At 52.5% G+C, this 27,279-nt stretch overlaps 1 protein-coding gene and 1 long non-coding RNA gene across 4 annotated transcripts in view; one reads left to right on the top strand and one right to left on the bottom strand.

The window, feature by feature from the left end:
- Positions 1-9,684: 9,684 nt before the first annotated feature.
- On the bottom strand, positions 9,685-15,541 carry TLX1 (T cell leukemia homeobox 1). 2 transcript variants are annotated; one of them, XM_060171462.1, is made up of 3 exons: positions 14,690-15,541; positions 12,737-12,974; positions 9,685-10,742 (listed from the first exon to the last, which is right to left on the bottom strand). In XM_060171462.1, the coding sequence occupies exons 1-3, from the start codon at positions 15,252-15,254 to the stop codon at positions 10,520-10,522; spliced, it is 1,026 nt and encodes a 341-aa protein (XP_060027445.1). In that variant the 5' UTR covers positions 15,255-15,541; the 3' UTR covers positions 9,685-10,519. The 2 variants fall into 2 exon arrangements, with proteins under 2 accessions (XP_060027445.1, XP_060027446.1); XM_060171463.1 differs by having other exon boundaries at positions 12,737-12,938; positions 14,690-15,520.
- Positions 15,542-15,641: 100 nt separating this feature from the next.
- The window catches only part of LOC132532766 (uncharacterized), a 62,846-nt gene continuing 51,208 nt past the window's right edge, over positions 15,642-27,279 (top strand). The window contains exons 1-3 of one of the 2 annotated variants that reach the window (XR_009544688.1): positions 15,642-15,731; positions 19,274-19,424; positions 25,962-26,149. This is a non-coding gene — a long non-coding RNA (uncharacterized LOC132532766). Of the gene's footprint in view, positions 16,013-19,273; positions 19,425-25,961; positions 26,150-27,279 lie in introns of both variants that reach the window. The other variant, XR_009544687.1, reaches the window with a different exon arrangement.

Here is a 27,279-nt window from a genome sequence, read left to right on the forward strand (position 1 = left end):
CACCTGGAGAGGGTCGCTTTGCAAGTAGTGAAGTAAGTCTGCAGGTATCTACCTTTCTCTCCCCCCTCTGTCTTCCCCTCCTCTCAATTTCTCTCTGTCCTATCCAACAACAACAACAGCTATGACAACAATGAGAGCTATGACAACAATCACTACAACAAGCGCAACAAAATGGGAAAAGTAGCCTCCAGGAGCAGTGTATTCGTAGTGCAGGTACTGAGCCCCAGCAATAACCCTGGAAACAAAAAAGAAGAAGGAGAAGGAGGAGAAGGAGAAGGAGAAGAAGAAGGAGAAGGAGAAGAAAGAAAGACAGACAGATAGACAGAAAGAAAGAAAGAAAAAAAAGGAGACAGAGGAGGAGGAGGAGGAGAAGAAAAAGAGTTGTCCCTAACTTATGGATATGTGTATACATGTATCCAGTCCCCTCTGGACACGTCTACTTATTCATGCCAATGAATAAACAGGTTTGGAGAGACTCTGGAATGATTCTTAGAGCTCTGAGGACCAGTGGTAAAATTTCATGTAAGAATACTAAATCTAGGGCAGGGGAGATAGCATAATGGTTATGCAAACAGACTCTCTTGCCTGAGGCTTCTAAGTTTCAGGTTCAATCCCCCCCGCACCACCATAAGCCAGAGCTGAGCAGTGCTCTGGTGTTTCTCTCTGTGTCTCTCTCCCTTTCTCTCAAAAATAAAATAAATAAAGTATTTAAAAAAAAGAATACTAAGTCTTATCATTGATCCCTCATCTTTGGAATACAGGCTTAGTTCTTCCTCAGGCAAAGAGCACAAACTAGGTTGGGTGATGGCCAAAGGGAAAAGAAACAGATGGAGAAAGAGGCATGTCATGAATACAAACTAGAATCTCATACAGTAGAAAGAAAAACTAGCTTTTACCTCCTGACTTTGTCATGTTAGATGGCTATATATTTTAATTAATTTGCATTGTCTTTCAGCTATGATTCCTTTGTCAGCATATTTTATATGTAATGACTAGCTGTACAATTCAGTCCAGTCCACAGGTTGCAGAATACAGGATTCCAACAAACTAAAGGAATAAAGGAAGATCCTGAACTTAAGAGATACGAATTGATTTTTTTCAGATTTATTTATTTATTTGATAGAGACAGAAAGAAATTGAGAGGAAAGGGAAAGATAGAGAGAAAGAGAGACAGAAACATCTGCAGCACTGTTTCACTACATTTCTGCCAGCAGGTGGGTATTGGGGATTTGAACCTGGGTTCTTACACATTGTAACGTGTATCAACCAGGTATGCCACCACCTGGCCTTGTGGTTGTGTTTATTATTATTATTATTATTATTATTATTATTATTATTATTATTTTCACCACCACTACTACTACTTAGTTGGCACTGGGTTCTGTACCTGTACAATGAATCCACCATTCCTGGTGGCTTAAAAAAATTTTACAAAGATAGGACAGAAATTAAGAAGGGGAAATCAAGAGGGAATGAGGAAAGAAGAGAGAGGGAGAGAGTGCAGCAGCACTGCATCACCACTCATGAAGCTTTCCCCTCACAAATGGAGGCCAGGGGGTTGAACTATGGTACTCACACATAACAACATGTGTGCTTTATCAGGTGTGCTATTACTAGGCTCCAGAAGTTTTTTATTTTCTTCTTTGAGGACAAGCTGAACATACATTGTATGAATAATAGTAGCATGATGATGAGCACTTTGAGGATAGTCTGAGGGGGGGAAGTACAATAAATTTAGTTAAAAATAGATAAAGCTAAAGGGGTAGGGAGTCAGGTGGTAGCGCAGCAGGTTAAGCACATGTGGTGCAAAGTGCAAGGACCAGCATAAGGATCCGGGTTTGAGCCTTGGCTCCCCACCTGCAGGGGAGTCGCTTCACAAGCAGTGAGGCATGTCTGCAGGTGTCTATCTTTCTCTCCCTCTCTGTCTTCCCCTCCTCTCTCCATTTCTCTCTGTCCTATGCAACAACAATGACATCAAGAACAACAATAAAATAAGGGTTACAAAAGGGAATAAAAAATATTTTTTTAAGCTAAAGGGATAGACTATAGTGGCACCTCTCATTTTCTGCTCCCCTTTTTTTCAGTGTGAAATCTTATGCATATGCAGTTCCACTACTCTGAAGCCAATGTTTTCTTCATTCTTTTTTTTAACTCATTGATATCCATATCCACATATGAGAGAGAGGTGAGGGGAGAGGGTGAGGGAGAGCGAGAGGAGGGGAGGAGAGGTAATACAGCCCTGCTCCACCATTCACAGAACTTCCCAAGAGCTGTGGTGCTCCCTCATAGCTGGGGTTCCAACTCTGGAGCCTCACACATGGTAAAGCATACTCCCCAAGGGTGAATTATCACCCCATCTCCTTTTGCTTTTCTTAGCCTAGCATCTGAACACTTCTTCCTGGGGGAGACTTTCAACCCAGATGAGGACTGGGCTCGAACCCGGGTTTCCTCAGAAGGAAGCGCACTAGTGAGACACTCCTTCCCCCCAACCCCGCGAAGGCCACTGTTTCCTCTGGCCTTGGTGCCTTCGTGCAACCACCGATCAAAAAGAGGAGGGGGTGGGGAAGAAGACGACTCCCTCGTGCCGGCCGGGGAAGCAAACTTCCTCTGATCTCTGGGTACCGCAGCTCTGGGCAACCGAGGGGTGGCGTGGAAACCGGGTATACACGCGCAGCAACGGCACCAAGCCTTTCCCAGTGTACCCACCCACGAATTAGCCAGCGGATCGGAGCTATCCGGAGTGTGTAGGTGATGGGAGGGGCGTCGGCACCTCTCCCCGGCGGCCGCACCCGCACCGGGTGCCTGCAACCCCCGAGGGCCGGGCAGGCCTTCCCGGAGTTCCCTCGCCCGGGCCTCCGCCCTTGCCGGCTGGGTCCGCACCGGCGCGCCCCGGGCGCAGCCGGCGCCGTAGCTGGTCCTGCTCCTAGCTCCAGGAGAGGCGGGGAGAAGAGCCTCAGCGTCCCCGGAAAATCCGGGGTCTGGGCGGGGCCCAGTGGCAGGTTAAACCCACCCTGCGCGCCCAGACTCCGGGCAGGGCCACTCCCCTCTGCCTGTGACTTTCCAGTGGCACCTGCGCCCGGTTCTAGGCTTTTACCCACGTAGCTCCTTAATCCTCTCGGTAATCCAGGGAAATGTTAGTCCTCTAATTTCGACAAGGAAACTGTGGGCTCCGAAATTGTAATTAATTTGCCCGAGGTTAAAAAGCAGAGCGGCTGAGCTCAAAAGCTAGGCTAAAGTCCAAAGCCGCCTCCTGGAAGGAAAGAGAGAGGTGCGGAAGGAGGCGGACTGCGGGCGGGCGGAGTCCTGCAGGAGGCCCGGAAGGCTTTTGGCACCAGAAAAAGGAGAGTGACAAGGCCTGGGGCATTTTCCACAACCTATCAGAAGCAGTGTAGGCATGTCTGCATTTTTTTTTTTTACGCCTGAATTTTTAAAAATATATTTTTCAAATACTGGAGCGGCCGGAGTGGTGGCACAGTGGATTCTTAAGCATAAGGTCCCGAGTTCAATCCCAGGCATTAAATGTGCCAGAGTGGTTCCCTGATTCCCCTACTGCCTCCTCCTCCTCGTTCAACTCCTCCTCCTCTCTCTCTCTTACACTAGTAAATCAATAGAAAATATTTTAAATAAATAAGTACACTGGAAAGATAGTCAGGACAGTGGTGGAAGACCTGGATTCTAGAAGAGGGACCACTACCATCAGAAGCTGGTGCTGAAGTTGAAATTTGGGTCTTCAGGCTGGACAAAGAGATGGGGATCTGTGTTCTAATAAAAATCCCCCAAATACTGCTTCAATAAGACTAACTTATTAGTATGGTAGTCAGGGAGGTGGCATACTGGATAAAATGTTGGGCTTTCAAGCATGAGGTCCCCAGTTCAATCCCTTGGCATTACAGGTGCTAAAGTGATGCTCTGGTTCTCTCTCTCTTAGAAGTAAACAATTCTCAAGCTAGCAAAATAGTTCATTTAGTCTGTTGAAGGAAATGTCAGTGCTTTGATGTCTCTGGTTCTCTCCCTCTGCCTTGCTGCTTCTGTGTCTCTTTTAAAAAAGAAGTAGTAAATAAATCTTTATAAAATATTAAGACACTGCTGTTTGTGTATAAACAAATGCACTTTGTGTTGTTTATTAAGGCCTTGCATCCACACAGACTTTCTAGCCCCATTTTGCAATAGAAGAAGATAATGGGGAAGGTGGGCTTGCTTGCTTTTTTCATATTCTGACTGAGTCTCCTCTACTTACTCTAACATCCTAGCTTCACCCTCTACCCACCCCCCACACTCACCCTCACCCACTAACCCAGAGCAGCCTCCTTCTGCTACAGGCTTTGCAGAGAGGAGATGGAAAAGAAGAGACAGATTTGCTTTCCTGGGTCTCAAGTCCTTTTGTCTAATTCTCCTGCTATACTTAACTTTCTGCTTAAAGCCTCTCATCCCACTGATCCAAAATGAGGAAGGACGAGAAGAAGAGAAAGGAGGGGGAGTGTGCAGAACCTCCTTCAAACCCTAGAGGGCTCCTAGGAGAAGGCAAGCCCAGTCTGGAAAGGCCCAGAAGGCAGACACTGAATAGTGAGGTGGGGGAGGGGCAGTGGACTAGGTCAGAGTGTAGGTGTCTTGGGAGCAAGTTCCATGTGCACCTTTGGGTAAAGATGTTCCCAGGGGGTGGAATCTCACCCACAGTTCCGCCCCCTCAGGACTCTGCCTGCCTCCCAAAGACCTTGGCTCCAGACTTTGACCCCGGGTACCACACTAGCCCCACCCTTTGGTAGCCCCAGGCTTTTAGGTAAATTGCTTAGCCTCTCTGGGTTTCAAGATTTCTTGGCTACAAAGTGAGATCAAAATGCCACCTGCCTCTTCAGGTGGGTTTTAGGGATGCACCTGGACTTTTTGTTGTTTTTAATGAGAGAAAGACAGAAACACCAGAACCCTTCTCAGCTTATGGTGGTGCTGGGGATTGAACCTGGGAATTTGGAGCTCAAGGGTTTTTGCATAACTATTATGTTATCTCCCTAGCACTGCATCTGCACTTCTTAAAAGACTTAATTTTTTAAAATTCATTACTGGATAGAAAGATAAATTGAGAGGAGAGGAGGAGGTAGAGAAGGGAAGTGACAAAACACCTTCTTCTTCTAGCGTTTGCCCTTCTTCCGTAGCCAGTCAACAGGTCAGGTTGAAAGCTGTCAGGAGCTGCTTGTTGCTGGCTTTGAAAGTGACTGGGATCCATGTGGATTCAGTCGGCTAGGAAGGATCGTCAGTTTCCCCAATGAATGGGTACTGCAGTCCTGCTTCACAACTTGGGGTGGGAGCAGGGCTTGAACCTGGGTCCTTGAGCACTGTGATGTGGCACCTGTACTTTTAAAACCTAGAACAGGTCAAGCGCCCAAGAATGTTGCCTGCCAGTGTCGTGTGGTTATCGTTTTCCACCTGGCAAGCCAAGCGCCTGAGGTCAGTCCAAGGAGTCCTCCAAACCCCGGCTCCCAGAGCCTCGGCTCGCGGCGCCTCTCCCCGACGCGGCCCCTAGAGGGCGCCCGGAACTCACTTGTCCCGCGTTTCCGCGTGGAGACCCAGATCCGGCTCCAGCTGCTTTGCGGCAGCGGGTTCTCGCTCTCCGCCTGGAGACTCTGGGAGCGCAGGGCAGAAAAAGTGGGGGCCTCCGCCCAAGCCTTCCCTTAGGGGGTCCCACTACGCGCCCCCACGCCCTTCACTGCCACTCGCGAGGAGGCCGAGTTTCGGAGAGCTTCGCGGAGGCAGCGGCGGCTGCTGGGGCGCCTGAGGTCCGGGTGGAGGTCCAGGGCGGCCCCTACACTCCCAGTGCAGGCTCAGGTTCCGGGGAGCCCTCGTAGGCTCGAGCGGTGTGGCTGGAAGCTAGGAAATGGCTGGCAACGTGAATCCAGACCCTCCTCCCACGAGTTTGGGGTAGGGCGGGGGGGGGGCACCGAGGGCGGGAAGCCGCAGGGTGATGGCCCGTGGGGGGCTGGTGGTACTGCTCACCTGTAGCCTGAGTATGGCGCTCGCAGCATTGCAAGGCTGGCGAGGTGTGGGGGTGCAGCCTGCCTGTGAGTGATGTGTGTCTTCAGCCCAGCGGGGGTACCTCGCGGTTTCCCGCGGCCACCCCCAATCCCTGGCGCCAGCTTTGCAGTTTGCTGTGAGCTCCCTGGAAAACCCAGCCGGCCCCAGCCTCCCTCGGCACAGCCTGCCCTTTCCTGACTCCCCGGGGTAGAGCCGCTAGGTGGGGATTCCCTGGGCCAATGCTCCGCAGCCAATTCGAACCATGCGGGATAGGCTGGGCAACTCCTTTTAATCACAGGATTGACCGCCTGGCTTTGGACTCCAGGCTCTGAGCTGATGAGGAGTGTCTGGAAGGGGAATGAGGGCTGAGAGTGAGCTGTGTGTGAACGTGAGCAGCAGGGGAGCAGAAAGGAGGACAATCCTTCCACGTCTGATCTGAGGCAGCACTCCCCCCCCCCCCCAACCTCCAGAGTGGCCACTGATTCCCAGCCTAGATGTGGTCCCTGCTCAGTCACATACCTGGAACCTACCTACCCACCCTGCATGCACACCACAAACAAGGCACCCAAGAGAGTGCCCAGTCCAGGGAGAGCCCTCCATCTGCTGCCACCCTGGGGTCTTCTTGAGGCCACCAAGCACACACAACCCCCCAAGCACAGACCCGCCACACAAAGGGGCCATTATGCTAACAGGTTGAGCCAGCTCCACTGTATGACACCTGCCCTACTGCCTGCACAGCAGGGACCTCTGGGACTCCATCCCAGCCCGGCATCTGTGTCCCTAGGCCACCGCTCACTGCCACCTCAGCCAGCGGGCTGGGCTGTACTGCCCCAGGACTGAGCAGGACCTTGCTCTGTGAGGGACTTTAGTCAGCGCAGTTGGCTGGGTAAGGAAGGAAGCCCGTCTTTTTGTTCTGCAGTTTTGTTAATTCCTCATCTCCCCCAGAACCTACACACAAATATTTTTTTATTTCCTGCAGGCTTGGGAGAAGGCCAGGAACTAAGTGTTTTCCACTGCGTGTTCTTGGTCCTGTCTGTTTGAGTCCTTTGCAGTTCTCTCTGCTCTACTCTTTGATCCACTAGGGATAGTGACCTACCGTGGGTTCCAGTGGTCCCAGGCAGACCTGCCACTATCCCAGCTTTTCCTACTGCTGCACACTCGGCCCATGCGGGATTCGCTGAAATTCGCTCCCAACGAATTCCTGGTGGAGAGAAGGAAGTCTTGCATATCCCTCAGCACCAAGGTCCTCAGAGCCCCCAAGGAGACTGGCAGCCCTGGGAGGCCTCACTGTAAGGCCTGGGTACATGGGAGGGCACCCCAAAAGAGGATCAAGCCCTGGGAACCATTAAGCTTCCATAGCTGGGCACAGCAAGTGGTAACAACTTTTTTTAGCTTGTGACTCCGAACTGTGGACCTTGGGGTGCCCAAGGCAGCTGCTCACTACATGTCCCCACCCCAGCCCCCTACAAACTGGACTGGGGTGGATAATCCCCTCTGTGATTCTGAACTGTTGTTCAACTTTGGGAGGTAAAAGGAAAGGGGGTGTTCTGTGCTTGATTTTGTGATTCTTTTGCAAGAATGAGTGTAAGAGTAGCAAAACTTTGCAGCCAGTTTTGGGGGGCTGTTTGGGCCAGACAACCATTCCCCATTCCCATCTCTTCCTCAGCTAAACCACTGGTGGCCAGGAAATATCTAGGAGCCCCGATAGCCATGGAAGAGGAAAGGGTCTGGGCAACTGGGAGGTTGCGGGAGGCCCCACTTATTGAGTGTCTCTGCTCTCCAGAAAGGCATCTGCAAATAGATGCCAGAAACTGAAAGGATCAGAGAAAGGGTGGCCGAAGCCTTCCACTGCTGTCCTACAAAGGAGGCAAGTTCACTGGTTCCTGTTCCAGGGAGACCATTTCCAGATTGTGCTCAGCTCTGCACTGGGTGCTGCAGACACAAAGCGATAGAGCCTGGAATTGTCTCCCCAGCCTGTCAGAAACTAGCAGTGAGCCTGGGAGGTGGGGGGGGGGGGTCAGCACTTCCCCTCCCACCCAGCAGAATCTCCCCTCCAGCGCTACCCCACACCATGTCTTAGCCCCAGGCTGGCAGCTTCAAAGGGTGCACACAGATCTGCCCGCTCTGGCTGCACTCCACTCACCTATAGTTCCCAGCCACAGACTTCTTTAACTCTCCCACTCTGAAGAAAGTGGCTTCTGTGCTCAGATTCCACCCCCCATCTCGATCTTTCCAGAAAAGCAGGTTCAAGCCAGTTTGTGCACCAGAGATTGGTCTTGGTGGGGGATTGGGGTGGAGAGGGAGAATGAACATATGCATATATTTATGATGTAGTTGTTCTGGTTAGCATGGTGTGTGTGTGTGTGTGTGTGTGTGTGTGTTTCCCTTAAGGTTCCTGGGAAATCATGTATTCATGTCCCTCCTAGACCAGACCAGCAGTACAGTAACTTAGGGGATGCTGGTCCAGTTACTGATTTAGTGTGGCCAAGTCTCCACAATTGGTCAGGGAAGTACTTAGCAAAGTTTCTAGTGGCTGGTGGCACCTCACTAAATGTTTGTATATACCACCTGAATCCCCACTGTGTGAACACACCACCAGCAAACAGTTACACCCACCGGAGGGTGGAAGGGTATAGCTCATTGCTTTGGCTGTGAGATCCAGGTTCAAACCTGGCCCCAACAGCATTGAAGGAAACCTCAGTGCTATGGTTTCTTTCACTTTCTCTTTTTAATTTTTTTATTACTTACTTATTAGAGACAGAGAGAAACTGAGAAGTAGGAGTGACAGAGAAGGAAAGAGAGAGAGACACACACCTGCAGCTTTGCCTCACCACTCATGAAGCTTTCCCGCTCCAGGTGGGAACTGGGGCCTTGAACCCTGGTCCTTACACACTGGTGTGTGTGTGTGTGTGTGTGTGTGTGTATGTGTGTGTGTGTGTGTTTGCGCACGCTTAACCAGGTGCGTCACCACCTGGCCCCTCTTTCACTTTCTCTTTGCCTCTCTATCTCAACCTAACAACTAAAAAAATTGCATCCAGTTACTCACAATGCTCCTTTCTCCCCCACGGTATTCACTCTCCTAATTATATACAGTCACACACAAGTTATAGTTAAACACAAAGTTTATACATGATTGCCTCTCACACACAATTACACCTAATTACAAATGGCATCCTATCACATTTATAAACTTAGCACAACAAATTCACAAAGTGAAACTCATGCACAAGGACTCATGATTCAGACATCATCACAAATATGAGTGGGTGATCACAAATGACTCAGAAAGACAATCACTTTTACACACAGCTACACATACACCACTCAGAAGGAGTCTGTGTGACTTAGAAGCAAATGCTGCCACAGAGTCAGTGCAAATATAAGTTACACATTCATACACTATTACAAACATCCGTTATCACTACTGTTGTCCCATCACAATCACACTTGTGTGAGCAAAATGCACACCCAGAAGCATCAAGACCCTTTTGAGCACTAGCTGTGCAAAGAGAGCTTAGCTTTCCAGTTTTTTCTGTTTCATCTTCTGTCTCTTTCTTTCCTCTCTCCAGAGTCTGGAGTCTCCAGATATAGCAAATGTTCAGACACCAGGGACAGTCTCTGCAGTCATCCCCGCCCCCCAGCAACTGTAAATTCCTGGGCTTGGCAAGGAATAGGCAGCAATGGCTTTGGATCTGGAGAGTTTTATTACTGTTTTCACATAAATTACACAAGCACTTTATAAAATGGTTACACGGAAAACACCTTATAAGTGCATAACTTAACCCCCCCCACACACACAGGGCCTGGAGAAATGGACTGAGCTTGTGTGAAAAACCTGTGTGCCTGGGTGACAAGATGTGATGAGGACTGCCAAAGTGTCTGTCGTGGTTATTCTGTATGGCATATCACAGTGTGCAGAGGCCTTGTGTTTGCAAGAAGTGCTGTGCTGTTCAGGAGTCACCCCAGGCCCAAGCCTCACAGGGAGGAACAAGGGTGCCACCCAGCTTTGTATCGTTTATGACATTCTGTCTTGTGTGCCCTGTGCATGACTCTGGAGTGACACCAGGAGGGATGATGAGATTGCCTCTGTGTGGGCCTGGGGGCAGCAGCGTGTGGTAAGTGGTAGACAGAGAAGGGGTGTCCCCAGGGCAAGTTCAAATGGCAGCCTGAGCGGTCCTCTGGGTAGCCCCAGCTCTTCCCTGTGGCTCTGCCACACATTAAAAATCAGAATAAAATAAAACAGATGCAAACTGAGAGGACACTGAACAGTTCCAGCGGGTGCCGGACCACACAGACAACGACGGCGGGGAGGTCGTGGGTCCCTGCCCAACACACTCTTTTCCTTCTATTCTCCACAGAAGAGAGGCTAGCAGAGGCGCCAGGGCAGGGGCGGCCGGTGCAGAGGGGCGCGCCGCCCCCTCCCGCGTGCAGTCCGAGACGGGAGGGTGGGAGCTTCTCGGGGAACCCCACTGGCGGCTGGCGGGGGCTGCCTAGTCGCAGGCGCAGCAGGGCGGGCTCACTCGCAGGCCGACGCCACCGACGTGACGCTGGTGATCTTGGTGGAGTCGTCGGACCAGGGCTGCAAGTTCTGCAGGGCAAAGAGCGACGAGTTGTGCACGCAAAGCGGGTCGGCGGGCAGCGGCTGTGCCAGGCTCTTCTGGAAGGCCTCTTGCTGCAGCTGCAGGAGGATGCGGTTCGCTTGCTGCCTCTCGGCCTCGCGCTCCTCCGCTGTCTGCCGCCTGCAGCAGGAACAAGCCGCGATCGACTTGGGGTGCGCTCTGGGGAGCCAGCCTGGACCAGCCCAGCTCCCCAGCTAGGACCTCAACACCAGGAGGGGAGACACTTTAACACATTTCTTTATTTTGAGGGGCCCACAAAGACTGTAAGTCTCCTGAATACATGGGGGTGTCCCCTGGGGGAACTTTGCGTAGTCCAGGCAAGTGCCCCTCCAGGGCCCCATTTTCCACAAGAGAGCAGGGCACCCTGTCCTCCCAAAGCTGATGGCCTCAGCTCCCATTCAGTACCAAGGCGGGCACCGCTCCCTCCGGCTCGCACTGAGCCCTTGGCGGCCTCCCTCTCCCGCACAGAGCACAGGGCCACGCTGGGACTCCCGCTGGACCAGCCAGCTTCCTCCGATGACTCACTTATTCCATTTAATGCCGCCCCTCCACTCCGTCAACTGAGATCAAACGTCTGTCTCTAAGGTGGACAGACCTAATGGGAGTCCCTGGGGCCTCCAGAAGCAATTTGTAGGCGATCGATGCAGCCGCGAAGCTGGCAATGGCCTCTCGGAGCAGTGGACACGAGGCCTCATTCCACAGCCCCTCTCGTCCTGGACTTCTCTGCCTCTCTGCTTCACCTTCTCCCTTTCATCCCACTGCTCCACTGCTTCTATACCTCTACACTTTATCTCTCCTTTTCCTCTCACCGGATTCCCCTGTCTCTCAGAATTAAGGTAATGTGTCTAAAACGAAAAAGGAGGTTTTAATCATTTAGTGCTTTGCATATTTATACATTAGTCTCCTTCAGGCTGCTAGATTTCTCTTTTTCTTGGGATGAGGGGAGTCTCTATCTTTTCACCCCTTCCACCCTTTGTCCCCAGTTTCTCTCTTTGTCTGCCACTCTCAGTCTTTCTCTGTACCATTCTGTCCAGGGGCTGCTCTTCTCCCCTAGGCAGTACATCAGCACCCCTGTCCTTCACTCAGCAAGCCCCTGCCCCTCTTTAGCCAGAAGTCTGCCCCCCTCTTCAGAGGCAGGAATGGGGGGGCTGCTTGCAGACTGGGGCAGTGGCTTCCTTTGTGGCAATGACGACGGAATCCAGGCAGATTCCTCACCTTCTCTGAGAAAAAGAGGAAACTTCAATTTCTTCCTCTGACCCCAGGTTTGCCCTGCTAGGCACCACCACCTACAACCAGACTCTCAGTGCTTCCCCACCCTAGGTGAAGCTAGGGTGAAGCTGGGAGTGGACCCAAGTGTGCCAGCCAGATGTGCGGAGGGTTCAGGGGTGCAAGAAGGTCAGCGCTGAGAAAGGGCCTCTGGGTTCTTTGGGGGATGAAGCTAATTTGGGGGAGGGGATGTGTACTAGGAGCCAGGAGACAGAGACAGAGAGAGAGAGAGAGAGAGATGTCGTAGAGGTGGGGAGTGAGTTGTGGGTGCAGTTGTGAGTGTGTGATCTGAGAAGGGCAATCTCTCTCACACCCCCATCTGCTCCTAATTGATCCCCCTTTCAGTGGGACCAGAGAACCCCCCACTGCAGCAGGCACAGATCGATTTTCCCCTCCAGGGTAGTGAGGAAGCAGCTCAAAGGCGGGTGCCTAGGGATCAGGGAGTCCTCAGGGCCTGGGTCGGCCCCACCCCACCCCCACCCCGCCTGGAGCCCGGCTAGGGCACAGAAATCCCTGGCGGGCCTCCTTGCCTGCAACCCCGGGCTAGAGGGGCTGCTCTTTGGGCTCGGTGGGTGTCCACAAAACCAAATTCAGGATTCACCGAGCACACACTCTCCTCTAGTCACGCCGCTTCCCTGGTGGCAGCCACTGACATCCACCCTCCTCCCCTCCAACGCACTCTCAGAGAAAGCAGTGGAGACCCGGGTTCTCCAGGCTCACCTCCACCACAGGCCTTGCTGGCTCCCCGGCTCCCCAAGCCTAGCAGGAGAGGCTTGAGCAGCCCTAGGGCTGAGGGTGTGTGTGGACACCCCCAGAGAGGTGCTTGCACACTTGCAAGCAGCACTCACCTCCATTTCGTCCGCCGGTTCTGGAACCAGGTTTTGACCTGTGCATCGGTCATTTTGAGTGCCTTGGCCAGGGCTGCACGCTCTGCCGAGGCCAGATACTTCTGGCGGTGGAAGCGCTTTTCCAGCTCGCAGATCTGCAGGCGCGTGAAGGATGTGCGCGGCTTCTTCTTCTTGGGGGGAGTCCGGTTCTGATAGGGGTGACCTATACGGCGTGTTACAGTGAAGGGTGAGAGGGCCACTGGAGCGGGAGACAGACAGACGGCAGAGGCAAGCGGCAAAGCGTCAGGAGGCGTCCCAGGCCTGACACCCCGCGAGTCAGCAGCGGCAGGACCCCAAGAGCAGGGAGGCCCTCCCATCAGCCCTCAGAGCCCAGCCCGCCCGCCAACCCACCACCACGCATCACTGCCCAGACCTCTCTACCCCATGCCATGTGGGTGTTCCTGGAGGGACGCAACTGGGCCCCAGCTGGGAGTCACCAGCCTCAGAGAAGCTGCTTGTGCTTAGTCAAGGCCAAGGCCAGGACTCCTGGGTCCTGAACTGTGCCACCACCACTGAGCCGCACACCCAGGCAGACCCCAGACCAAGGGACAAGTGTAGCTCCAAACAGAACAACTACACACACAGGATGTGGGACCACACATTACCTTAGAACCTTAGAACCTTTTTCAAGTCTGAGGCTCAATTACAGGGGAACTGTGGCTCCCCCAAGTAAGCCCTATATGGAGTACCTTTCACCAGTAACCCGTAACTCCTTTACTCCAGGCTGGGCGTTCCATCTGAACCCTTCAGAACTGGCCTGGCCCAGATGGGGCAGTGAGATGGACGCCAGGCCTGACCTCTCCAGGCCTGAGTGCAGGGCCCTTCCCAGAGGCCCACAGACAATGGGGGTTCTGTCTTTGCTGCACCCCCACCCACATGCACAGTTTTCCACAGCACCAGAGTCCAAACAAAGCTGCCAAGCAGGGACCAGAGCAGGGGACCTGGAGTGCCTAAGGTGGCCCAGCCCAGGGCCTCCTGCTCAGCTCTCTCTCCCCCTTCCACCCTCCTGAAGGCCAGCGCTGAGGTTGCTGCGGCCTATGCTGCCCGCCTCCACTCTCTAAGGCCTGGCCCAACAACCCAGGCTCAACTCGTGGCGCCTCGGAAAGAGCGGAAAGAGCGCGATCTCAGGTCCAGGCAGCACTGGGGGCAGCGAGAAGTAAGGCGGGCAGGGGGCCACGCACCAGAGAGCAGAAGCTGGAGAGGAGGGAGCGGTGAGGTGACTGTCCAGGAGTTATCCTCCAGCGCCTATTGATCACCGGCTGGCGGCTGCATTTTTGCGCCGGAGGGAATAGGCCCCTGCTGGAGGCGGGCAAGGAGGGAGGTAGGACTAAAGAAAGCTGAGCAGGCACTCGACCTCCTGCCGGCTTCCCAGACGGGCAAAGCTGAAGACTGGGAAGGGCCTGTCAGTTTTACTCAGACTGGGCCCTCTCTCCACTTTGTCCGCGGTTTGAGATTACAGGACTGTGTGTGTGTGTGTGTGTGTGTGTGTGTGTGTGTGTGTATGGGACTGGGCTTATGGGGGATTTGGGGAGACTGTCCTTTCCCTATGTCTGATTCGGGGGCTCCCAGCCTTGACCAGAGGACGCGGCGGGAAGCTGGAAACAGTCTGCTCACATTGCACCCCTTTCTCCGAAATTCCACAGCCTCCGAAGCCGACAAAAGTAGTACTGACGCTACAACCCCGCCTCTGCCTGACTGGGCCCAGGGAGAGGGGGTCCGAAGGCCTCTAGGCGGGAGGGGGCCCAGGCCAGGACAACAGAGTATGCACTCTGGGAGTGCAGATAGGTGGTGGGCGCATAACTTACGGGAAGCCCGAAGGCTTGACGCTAAGAGGAGCGGTGGGGCGCCCCCAGATCTAGAAAGGGAACCCGGAGCCGGGGCCGCGGCCAAGCCGGGCGCGCGGGCCGGACTCACCTGTGAACCTGTCCTTTGTGTATCTGCGGTTACTCTCCATCCAGGGGAAGGTGAGTCCGGTCAGGTTGTTGACGCCCGGCACGGCTGGCACCGAGGGCACGGTGGGCAAGCCGGTGGCCAGAGATTGAGAGTGGGCCACCGCTCCGGCCAGCGGCCTGTGCGCGGGCACACGAATCACCCCCGCCGCGCTCAGCGCACCCCCGCCGCCACCGCCACCGCCACCCCCGCCGCCGCCCGGACCGGGGCCGCCAGCCAAGGCCATGTTCACGTTGTAGGAGCCGGCCAGCGGGCCCATGCTGCAAGCGCCGCCGCCGCCCGCGGGGCCACCCGGGCCTCCCGCGCCGTAGGCCCCCGCGCCCCCGGCCCCTGCCCCGGTCGCCGGGCCCCCGCCGCCGTACGCGTAGGCGCCGCCGACCAGACAGCCCAGGCCATATTCCCCGTCCTGCAGGCGCGCGGCGGGCCCCAGGCAGCCGCTTTGGTCCGGGCTGTTGAGGATCTGGTCGATGCCAAAGCTGATGGGCTCCGCGTGGCCGGGGTGGAGGTGGTGCGGCCCCAGGTGCTCCATGCCGGCCCCGGCCCCACTGGGGGGCCCGGGCGGCCGCGCGCTGTGTGCGGGGCTCGAGGCAGCGCGGGGAGCCCAGGCAGGGAGGCGGCCGCGGCTCCGGGCAGCACCCGGACTCGGAGGCGAAGTGCGCGCAAGGGCTAAGTAGGGGGAGGGTAGCAGAGGGGGCGCCGTATTCTCCCCGGCTCCAGCGGCTCCTGCCCCTCTCTGGCTGCTGGCTTGCTCGCTGTTGACTCTGGGACATCAATCACCGGGCGAAAAAGCCCGGTACGAACGAGCTTCGCCGTTTCGGCCGGGTCTCTCCATTGGCTGTGCGCTGAGAGGAGCGGGGTGAATGACAGCGCGGGGGAGGGGCGGAGAGGGAGAGCAGGGAGGCCGAGAGCGGAGACCCACGCTGGAGCCAGAGACGGAGGGACGGAGACTCAGGCTCCGAGAAGAAGTTCAGGAATCCAGAGAAGAGAAGACAGCGAGACTGAAAAGGTAAGAGAAAGAACAGGAGGCCGCCATTCCCAGACAGACGATGGACGTGGCAGTCGGAACCAGCTTCTTAGCCTGATGAGGGCCACCCCCTCATTTTGAACTGCTTCAAAGGAATCCAGCCCACCAGACCTCTGGGGGAAGGGGCGTCCTACGACCCTGGAGACTCTCCCACGGGATCAGTGGGGAAACACCTGTCGGTCAACCAGGGGGATTACTCCAAACTTCAGGTCCTGGGGTAGTAAAGAAGGCAGCTCCTGGAACTCCAGCCCTCCAGCAGGAAGGTGAGTTCAGGTTTGCCTACTTTATAACTTGGGCTTGTGAACAACTGGCTATAATACTGGTTAAGAATCAGCAACCACCACAGCGTGGCCTGTTCTAGAAACTGAGGAGATTCCCCACACTGTATGTGAGTAAACTCATTCAGCTCGATTTCCGATTTCCCATTATCAAGTAAAGAAGGGGTGGTCATTCCAGGCAAGAAATCCTTGGGCTGTGGGGAGGGGAAGGAACTATGTTCTACCTTTGGGAATCTTGGGAGACTAAGGAGCAAAAGGCAGTGGGGGGTGGGGTTTGATGGGACCAAGATCAGGGAAGTACATCCAGAACAAATTTAGGCCTCTTCAAAGTTCTGTCTGTGGCTCACTGGCTTCAAGCCAGGAGAGGAGGAAACTCCCTTTTTTCTGCTTTCTTTCTTTCCTCCATCCAGTAAGGGAGGGTCTGCTCCCTCCCAGAAGCCAAGCTCTGGGAAAGGTACAGGTTAGGTCACTTGGGATCTGTTTCTGGTCTATTTCAGATTTAGCAGGCCGGAAGGGAAGGGCTGTCCCTGCCAGGATAGATGCAGACTGACATTCTACTTAGCAGGTCTCCTGCAGTCTGCTCTTACCTTCATCTGAAGAGCCCTCCTAGTGGCAGGGAATGGCTTATTCATTTCTGGTGCCCACTGGGGAATACAGCCCCAACCCCTCTAGCTAGGCTCATCTTGAGTGGAAAATGTGCTAGTTACCATTGTTCTTGGAAGTGAGAAAATAGCAATGAGCGAAACAAAACAATGTTCTTGCCCTCCTGGAACTTACATTCCTTAGAGGAGATCAGGTGGTAAAATATTATTGTGGAGAATAAAATAAACTCTTACACCAACTCAGGAGTGAATCCCTGGGGGGGGGGGGTGGTAGATGGTACTTGCTTCTGCAAAGCCAGCTGGGGAGAAGCTTCCATGGGCTCCAGGCAGTGAGCAAAGATCCACTGAGGCAAAACTAGTTGTGAAGTTGGTGGTGGTTCCTCTCCATCTACCCAATCCAGGTGCCAAACTTCTAGGAGCTTAAAACTTCTTTGGAAGTTTTTAAAGAGACTTATTTGGAGGCAGGGGAGATAGTTTAATGGTTATACAAAGAGACTCTCATACCTGAGGTTCCAAAGTCCCAGGTTCAATCTCTGTACCATCATAAGCTAGAGCTGAGCAGTGTTTTGGGCAGGGGGAAGACTTATTTTATTTAACATGAGATATAGTGTTTCACATGAGAGAGAAAGTGAAACCAGGGCACCAGTGTGGTATGTGCAGTCCTGAATCAAACCAGGAGCCAAAAATATGCATGTCCTGTGCTCTACCAGCTGAGTTACCCCTCACCTCTTGCTGGAAAGTGTTTGAAGCTGAATTCATCTTTTTATATCCTTTTATTGCCAGAGAGCTAAAATAGAGATAGATATGTTTCACTGAGAAATGATAGGCCAGGTACATACCACAATGATCTCATTTAACCCTTGAAACAACACTGTGAAGTCAATAGAAATTTCCTACTTTAATGGTTAATAGAATGGAATGAGTGTTTATAACACTATTTTAAAGGATATTTTATTTACTTATATTAATGAGGGGAGCACCAGAGCAATGCTCAGCTCTGACTTATGATGGTGCTGTAGGTTGAACTAGGACCTCATAATAGTATGATTCATTTTAATTCTGTAGTTTTATTAAACTTAGGCTTATTAACTAATAACCATTATGTTGTCTCCCCAGCCCTTTATAACATCAATATTCATAATCTGTAAAGTAGAAGCAACTCACAGGTCCCTTTTCTGATGAATGGATAAATAAAGTGTGGTATATCCATATAAAGGAATATCACTCAACCACAAAAAAGAAGTCTTGGTTCATGCAAGAGCATGAAAGAAATTAGAATGTATTATATTAAGTAAAGAGAAACCAGTCCTGCTAAAAGTGATATATTATATGATTCCATTGACATGAACCATCCAGGATAGGGAATCCAGAGAAGCAGAAAGTAGGATAGTGGTTACCAGGAGTTAGAAGACGGGGGTATAGGGGGTGATGACAGATGGGTAGAGACTTTCTATTAGTCTGGCATGTGAGAGTCTGACCCCCTTCCCCTGTGGAAGCAATGTTATCTGAGCACAGTGCTGCATGGTGATGGATATATTCCAGAACTAGATAGTGGTGATGAATGTAGAACTTTGTGAGTATTTTGCCAACCACTGAATTAGGGGGCTGAATATCATGGTGCCTGAATTGTGTCTCCTTTACAACAAGTAGGAACAGGGGGGTGAGTGGTGACCCACCTGACTGAGTGTACAAGTTACCATTCACAAGAACCCATTTTCAAGCCCTGATTCCCACTTGGTGGGGGGGGGGGAGGGGGAGCTTCCCAAGTGGCTTCAGGTGTGTCTTATTGTCTCTTCCTATCTCCTTCTTCCTTCTCAATTTCCCTGGGTCCTATCCAATAAAATGGAAAAAATGGTCGCCAAGAGCAGTGGGCTCATAGTGCCAGCACAGAGCCCCAGCAGTAACCCTGGAGGCAAAATAAATAATAAATAAATAGCAAGTAGGAACACAAGTAGAGACTGTGTAAGATAAACAATGCACAAGGACACAATGCAGATTCAAACACCTGGTCCCCACCTGCAGAAGAAAGCTTTGTTAACATGTGCACTCAGCTAGGTGCACCACCACCCAGCCCCTCTCAGAATTCTCATCAAAGTCCTAGCAATTCAGGGAAGTCTTCTATTTCCCTGACTTTATGGCTGCCCATGTGCCTGAGCTCCTCCTATTCCCCAGACATCTTTTCTCCTTTTCAGTGTCCACTTTGATCCCAAGCAGTTCTCGGGTGCTGGACTTAAAGATGGCCTTAAGAAGATGTGCTTAAAGACCTTGGCCTTTGTCTTCTGTAAGACAGTTGCTGAGGGTTAAGGGTAGCTTTTCTTGTCTCTTTTCTGCTGGAAAAACACTGTAAGAGAATGGGGATTGTGGGAATCTAGCTCCTTCCCCTCCTGAAAGCATTATGATCTAAGCATAGTGCTATGGATTTCACCATTTTCTGAGATGGGGAGATCACAGAGTTTTTAAGCAGGTGCAGACTGTTTCTGGGCTCTGAGATCTTGAATGCCTCCAAAGCAGCCCTGCTAGATGGGGGGGGGGGGGGGCAGAGAGCAGGATTAACAAAGCACCTAGACTATCTCAGTCCCAGTAATTACCTCACTCTCTTTCCCAGTTATGTCCTTATGTGACTTTTGTTGCTTCCATTTCACAGATGAGAAAGCCAAGATATGAAGAGCTGAAAGGGCCTGAGGCTGGACTCTGAGGTGACCTGTTTGACTCCATTCATTACAAGCTGCTACCTCATCTCCAAAGTTGGCAGATGCTGTCCTTGCCTTGCAGGAGTCATCACATACACACTCTAGGTGAGTTCCAGCCCCAAGGCCACCTGGCAACACTCCCCTAAGGGCCACTGCCCTCCTCGCCTGCAGAATAAAGAAGTACCTCCAATTAAAAGAGCAGCAGCTGGTGCCGAGGCTGGAGCTGGAGAGGGGGAGGAATGACTAGGCTACTGGGGGAGGCCCCACTGGAGCCCACGTGGCTGCCACCCCCTTGGGGAGAGACCCCTGGGCCAGGGGTTGTTCTTTAGCTTAGGGGTGTATACGATCGCTTAATTACTTTGTGGGGCTAGATCCATGACAGGGGAACCAAGTGGAAATGTTTGTACCTCAATTAGGAGAAAAGGTAGCTAAGCCAACATACTAGGCACATCTGTAAAAAATAATAATAACTGAGCCAACAAACATTGATAGAGTTCACTAGGTCCCTGGTCTTACTGTCAGGATACAGGTGTAAATAGACATGCATCTGTCAGGGGGAAATTGCATGACAGTGAAGGGGTTTCTAGGTGTGCATTGGGACACCAGCATTAGAGTGTGTTCAGCTGTTCTCAGAGATGGAACATATGATGGTCTGAGGGTTTCTTCTGCCATGGTGTGAACATGTGTAATGATGCTGCGTGCTGCCCTGGGCATGCGTCTCTGGGAGGATGCCATGTAGTTACTATGTGGCTATTAAGGGAATGGCTATGACTATGGGGTAGGGGGTAAGGATATATCCAAGAGCAGGGAAAGGTAGGCCAGGTGAGGAGAAGTGATCCATGGTGAGACTGTGGATCTGGACTGCCAGTACTACTGGGCCCCTTCTGTTTTTTTTTTTTTTAAAACCCTTTATTTATTTATTTATTCCCTTTTGTTGCCCTGATTGCTTTATTGTTGTAGTTATTATTGATGTCGTTGTTGTTTGGATAGGACAGAGAGAAACGGAGAGAGGAGAGGAAGACAGAGAGGGGGAGAGAAAAATAGACACCTGCAAACCTTCTTCACTGCTTGTGAAGCGACTCCCCTGCAGGTAGGGAGCCGGGGGTTCAAACCAGGATCTTTACACCAGTCCTGTACTACTGCCTGACTCCCTGGCCTCTTTTGTCTTACCCACCTGTCTCAGTAAAGGGGCAAAGATCTCCCCTTCCAAATGGCAACTTCTCTGAGCCCAGATTGAGGGAGAGCTAAAGTGGATTAGGCTGGTTCCAGCTATACAGTCCAATGATGCTTCAGGACTGGGAGTGAGGGATAATTCAGGGGCAACCCTGGGTGCTCCCCCATCATTCTTATAGTTAACAGGGACTGAGGACTAAGGACCAAGGACCAACACAGTATAGACAATAGACACATTTTCCTATTCCTGGAGGGACTCTGAATGGTGGAAGACAGAAGGACAGTGGACAGACCTTCCTGAACAAACACACACTTTAGTGGGTCCCAGGAGGTGGCTCAGTAGATAAAGCATAAGATTTGCATACAGAGGATTCTGAGTTCAATCACCAGCATCAAATGTGCCACAGTGATGCTCTGGTTCTCTTTCCTTTTCTCTCTCATTAATTAATAAAAATATTTTTAAAGCTACATCTGAGCTGTTACTTGTTCCAGGGACCAATACCTTCCTCCTCCTCCCACCCTCACCCAAATCCTTCTAAAGCATTGGGGGTCCTTATGTCCAGTCCTCCCTTGTAGGGCTCCCTGGATCAGCTTGGGTCTGAAGGAAGCTGTTCCTTTCTATGTTCATCAGTCCTAGACATCAGCTAGAGCCTCAGGCCTGTCTCTGACCACCTCTCTCCCAAGCCCCGTCTTCCCCCAGAACCTGGGCTCCCTCCTTCCAGCTCTGGGTGGAGTAGTGTTGTCCTTTCTGAGCATGTCTGCCAGGCTAGATCTCCCTGGGGACACCAGAGTGAAGGTAAGGGGTGGGGCTAAGAGAAATCTGCCAGCACAGAGCCCCACGAAAGGGTCTGGCATTCCCACAGCTCTGGAGATCCCCCTAGATAGTCTGGCTTTTACCAGTCAGTCCCCAAGAGCAATTCATCTAGAGAAGAGGCCCCAACCCCTCTCCCCTCACACTCACCATACTTGGCAGCTGGCTCCTCTGGGTTCTATTCATTCAGCCTACCAAGTGGATGCTCAGGAGTCCAACAAATTTCAGAGTACACGTGGGGGGTAGGGACAGGGAACAGAGATTTCAGGACTAACACACCTCCACCTCTGCCACAAATTTCCTGAGATCACCCTACTCCTTGTGATGCCACCCAAGGGCAGCACTGAAAATTGTTCTGTGGGCAGGAGAGACCTCACCTCCAGGAACTGAGCTTTGCTGACTAGAATTGTCAGTGCACATCTACTCAGACATCCTCCTAAACTCTTCCTCCTCTGGGAGAGACTCCCAGCTCTCACATGGGAGGGAAGCCATGCTGAGAGGACAGTCCATAGCCTCACCTAGGAGCTTGGCCACCTTGGCCTGGATTCCTGGCAATTTTGGCCTCCAGAGCACATGGGAAGCTGCAAGGCATCAGAGGAGTCAGGTCCAGGCTGCCCAGGGACTGGAAACCCAGGCCAGCCTCATTCTTCGCAGGACCTGCTGGCTGGAGAAGTGTCCCTGATAAAGGAGTTTGAAGTGAACTCTCAGAGCTCTTCTCCCAGTAGGAAACGACAGGGTGGGGGAGGGAACTGGGCCAGGGAGCCTCAGCTGCTGTCCTGCCTTCAAAGAGACTTGAGACTGATCCACAAAGGGTCACAGGCAGACACTGCCAGCCTTTGCAGACAGAAACTACGACTCACACCGAGGCCCCCCAGGCCCCTCTGTAGTCCCGCACACACAATGCAGACACGCCTGCCTGTGGGGCTCACAGACGCCCAGAGCCTTCTTCACGCAGGCAGCCGGCCTGGTGGACCCTTTTGCACAGCACCCACCCCCCCTACACACACACACCTGCTCTGCAGTTGACAAGTGTTCAGGTGCCAGCTACACACTCCCGCAATCCTTCAGGTACGCTCCCTCCCGCACACCGCCTCCTCCCGAATGCGCACACGCACAGGTCCTGAGCACCTCCTGTTCCCAACTTTTCCGGGGAGGCCTGGTCCCCACTCTTGGAGGGAGAGGAGGGCCGAGCCGCAGATGCTGGTTGGGAGGGGCCGGCAGAGGGAGGGGCGGTATCCATATGCATGGACTCGGTGCACAAAGAGCAGCTGCGGGAGCTGAGCCCCCGCGGCGGGCGGGCGGAGGCTTGGAGGGGGCGGCCACCCAGCTAATTGAATTAGACCTGCCCGGCCTGCCACCCAGGCGCCCCTCGCGTCCCTCTGCCACCCGTCGCCGGCCGCCGCAGGCGCTCCATGGGTACCGAGGGACTGGTTGAAGGAGGGAGGCAGCGCCGCCTGAGCCCCTGCCCGAGGCGGCCTCTCCCCCTGGAAATAATCCCATTGTCCCGCGGGCTGCGGGTGCCACTGGTCACCAGGGACCCCCCAGAGAAGGGCTGTGATTAATGGGGCGGCCGCCTCGCTGACACCTGCAGGGGCCGCGGCCCTCCTCCGCCCAGCCTCCACACGGGCGCTCAGCCACCGCCGTCTGCAATAGCCAGGAGAATGAGGACTGGAGGGGGAAGGAGATGATCCCCCCACCCCAATCCCCAACTCCAACCGGAAATGAGGCAGGTGACGGCCCTGGTGAATGAGGTGGTCATCGCTGGGCAGACGCAAGTGCCAGTGAGATCCGGAGTGAGCGAGTGTGTCGCGCTGGCTTGGCGAGTGTACAAGAGGACTAACAGCACAGAGTAGGGGTGCTCTAGGGTGTGTGGACAAGGTGTGGACGGGGCAAAGTGAGGAGATCAAGCTCCTGCCTTGAGGGACCTCACCAGCCTCAAGACTATGGCACTCTGGGAAGCACTTGTCTGGAGGGTCTCCTGCTGTCAGCAGATTCCCATGGTCTGCACCTGAATGCCACCACCATCACTGCTGGTCTGCTTCCTGAACCCCCACTTTTCAGCACCTGTCCCCCTCCCCATCCTGGACCATGACTTCCAAGCACCAGTGTCCTTTTTGCCCAGCCATCCACATTGGCCCTCTCTGGGCTGGCCCAGTGCACCTGGCCCTTTGGGGTTCCACTCACAGCACCCTCACACCAGGAGCACCCCCAAAACATGGCTGGAAAACAATACCTCTCTCTTAGGGGTGCCTGGGCTTGGGGTAGCAATAATGTCTGTGTGTGTGTAGGTCAGTTTATGCCATCCCCTCCCTGCCCACCCCCCGCAGGGCTCCCCAAGACCCCCCCCCATTTGGTAGGCTTCTGGGCTTCAAGAGCTAGGCATCCTCCCCTTTCTGTCTCACGCTCTTGCCTCCTCCACTGAAGGCAAGAGACCTGAGACTGCTGAAGTGAGTCTGGGAATCTAGGGTCTCCAGAAGCCATGGGGCTTTTGGGCAGGTAGAAGAGGGCTGCCTGTCCCTGTGGCCAGCACTGCCATGGGACCCTGCCCCAGCCAGAACTCCTGGCCCCCAGCTCCCATTTGCTGCTACCCCACCCTCTATCAAGTTCCTCCAAAGTGAGATCCCCCTAGAAGTCAGGCCCACTAGAGGGAGTCATACACTGAGGCCGGGGCGGGGGTGGGGGTGGGGGACTGGGACCTTCTGGAGCAGTAATGCCCCAGGTAGCTGGCAGGTTTGTGCAGGCGCGAGGTCTAGTGTTCATCCCCAGAGCACAAGGCACAGAGGCTGCCTGCCCTGGTGGCCTGGCTCCATGTTCCCCAGACATTTACTGCAGTACTGAGATGAGCAGTGACGTCCCCCTCTCCCCTTTCATAAATATTGCATCTTCCCAATGCAATTACAGGAGATGGAGCGGCCTGAGCATTTACTAAATAAGATTATGGGGTAATGCTAATGCAGTTTATGTCTGCGCTCTGACACCAAACAAACTCCCTATTAATAACCTCTCAATGAGGCGCAAGGCCTGGAACACAGCACCAGGGGCCGCCCTGCAGAGTGCTTGGTAAGAATGGTCACAGCATGGCACCCTAAACTGAGAGACAGTGCTAGCCTACAGTCTCTCCCTGGGCTGTTAGGGGCACCCTCCTCTTGGCCCTCTTTACTGGAAACTCCCCTCTTCCAAAGGTAGCCTGCCTCTAGAGCCACCCCATAATCTGGGACCTCCCACTGACACCCTCACTTTCTCCATTGCTTTGTCAGTTTGGTTCCAGCTTACATCCTACCCTATCTTTTCCAAATCTTGGGGGTTTTCCTCCTCCAAGAGACTTAGAAAGCACTCCACCTGCCCTGTTGCTATTGGGAACACTGCATCCGCTTATCCTGCCATTCAGGACCCTCAACTACTTTGCACTTTCTTGGTAGTGCTCTTCTCCCCCCCTTGCTGGCCATCATTATCCACTTTGTGCCTATGAGACCAGCGCTGTCACACCTTTCCACCTGCACCTGTCTGTTGGGCACCATGCAATGCCACCACCAACATCCATCCACCTACCCCCACAAAATAAAAAATCTTCCTCCTACTAAAATACTACTTAAAGTCCTGCCTCCCTACACATTCTCCAGGAGTAATTCCCGAGTTCCTTAAGTGGCCAGCGGGTTTCAAAACTCACTTTTGCTGTTGCAGATGTGAAGTTGCAGAAGCAGTCTGTGCTCCCCCTTCTTTACAAATGTGAAGTAGAACAGGTCAATGAACTTTGTGACTCCGTGCTGTTTTGTTTATACAATAAGGAGGTAGACTTGGCTTTATTTGACATCAAGCCTTTATCAGCATCAACAGCAGGATGAAGCGGTGCAAAAGTTTCCCAAGCCATTGGCTGACTCTCAGCCATTACTATTTCTTTTTATTGCATTAACATTTATGTAAAATGTCATCCCTGGGAATTGTAGACACAGAAAGTGTCCTGCCCCATGGGGTTTCCCAGACTGTGAGTTCCTCAAGTCCTCTTCCTTGCCTCTCTAGCTTCCCTCCTCTTGGAGTATCTTTAGACTCCCATAGAGAGGATTAAGGCAGTGAGATAAGTTTCTGGAAAAGGAGGGCATCAGCACAGCAGAAAAGTGCAGTCATAATTTCAAGGTCAAGAGAGCCAGCCTCCTGCTTCCGGCCTGGTCATCAACAAAACCTGGGGTATCTTCTTGGCCTTCAAATAAAAAGACATTTTACGCCCAAGGACCTCAGTAATGAGGAACCAGGGAGGGGCTGGGTAGCCTGCAGGCTCAGCAAAAAATGTTCCCATTCCAGAGGCTTCTAATTCTCCTCCCTCCCTCCTCCATCTCTCTGAAGTCAGGGAAACCTCCTTGGAGTAGCTTCTGGAAGAAGCTTCCTTTGCCTTTAGAGCAGGCTGGGGTGGGGGTGGGGAACACTGGAGTCCATTTAAACATCAGAGAGGTCATAGGGTCTGTGGGTGATAGACTAGAACCCAAAATCTGAGAAGTGGGTGGGGGTGGGGGTGTGGGACACTTATTTGGGGTTACCCCAGGTCTGACCTGCCATCTCTGCCCAGAACTTCAAGGTTGTCTGGATCTGTCTGGACATTTTGGGCTTATTACATCTTTTATTTAGAATCATTAGACTTGACTCTCTTTTCCATTTTTTTTTTCTAGAGGGTCTTACACATGTGGATACCAACAACCTCCTTGGCCGTAGACAGAGGAAGAGAAGACAAAGAGAGAGAAAAAGAGGATAGAAATCAAAGCACTGCTCCATCGTCTATGGAGCTACCTGGGTGCCACCCATGGTGTTTGCTCATGGTACTGGGATTGAAAGCAGGGCTCCAAGCACATGCAGTAAGGTAAGCTCCACCTGCTGATCTATCTGCCAGCCTTGATTCTCTTTTCTATGTTTCCTTTCTCCCATCCCATCCCGCCCCACCCCCCATCTCCTGTCCAGTCTCCCTGCTTAGTCTTTTCTTAGTATGATTCAGTATGGGAAATCTTTTTTTCTTTTGTTTTTAAAGATTTTTGGGGGTGCGGAGGGTAGATAGCATAATGGTTATGCAAACAGACTCTCATGCCTGAGGCTCCAAAGCCCCATGTTTGTTTGTTTTTTTACTAGAGGCAAAGAGAAATTGAGAGGTGGGAAGGAGAGAGAAAGAAGGAGAGAGAAAAAGAGACACCTGCAGCACTACTTCACAGCTTGTGAAGTTTTCTCCCAGCACTTGGGGACCAGGGGCTTGAACTGGGGTCTTTGTGCATTGTAGCATATGTACACTACCACATGTGCCTGCCTCTACCTCCCCCTTTTTTAAAAATATCTATTAATTTGAAACAGAGAAGGAGAGAGCCAGAATATTACTCTGGCACATGTGATGCTGAGCATCAAACTCTGGAACTCATGCTTGAGATGTCAGTGCTTTATTCCCCAAGTCACGTCCCAGGCCACTCAGAAATCTTTTGATTGATGTCTTTTATGCAGTTTACATGTGAGCACATCCAAACTTAGAACTACATACAGATCCTTAGTCTTAAAGACACATGTAGGGAAAACATAAAGCAGAACTTTGGGCTGGAGTTGGTGTATTGCACCAAAATAAAAGACTGGGGGGGTGGTGTTCAGGTCCTGGAACAAGATGGCAGAGGAGGACCAGGAGAGGATTATGTTGTTATGTGGAAAACTGAGAAATGTTAACACATGTACAAATGACTGTATTTTGCTGTCAACCATAAACCATTAATTCCCAATAAAGAAAAAGAGGGAGAGAGAGAGAGAGAGAGATGTGTACATGTGTGCAAGCTTCTGAGCATAACCCATCAATCCTTGAGAGTCCTGGGCTCACCTATGCAGTCATTCATCTGTACTTTCTCCCGATGAAAAGCATGTGTGTAGAGAGACATACACTCACACAGGTTGCCATGTCCACACAAGAGAACTCAGAAACACACTTAGACAACTAACCAGCATGCCAAGTGGTTTCTGAAGTTC

The sequence above is a fragment of the Erinaceus europaeus genome, chromosome 14, assembly GCF_950295315.1.
Source record: "Erinaceus europaeus chromosome 14, mEriEur2.1, whole genome shotgun sequence".
Classification (NCBI taxonomy): domain Eukaryota; kingdom Metazoa; phylum Chordata; class Mammalia; order Eulipotyphla; family Erinaceidae; genus Erinaceus; species Erinaceus europaeus.

Excerpts from the sequence above, each read along its gene's own strand:
- TLX1 (XM_060171462.1), bottom strand. The coding sequence starts at position 15,254 with ATGGAGCACCTGGGGCCGCACCACCTCCACCCCGGCCACGCGGAGCCC. Across the intron at positions 12,975-14,689 it reads CACAAAGGACAGGTTCACAG|TGGCCCTCTCACCCTTCACT; the intron begins GTGAGTCCGGCC and ends CTCCCGCTCCAG. Across the intron at positions 10,743-12,736 it reads AACCGGCGGACGAAATGGAG|GCGGCAGACAGCGGAGGAGC; the intron begins GTGAGTGCTGCT and ends TTCCTGCTGCAG.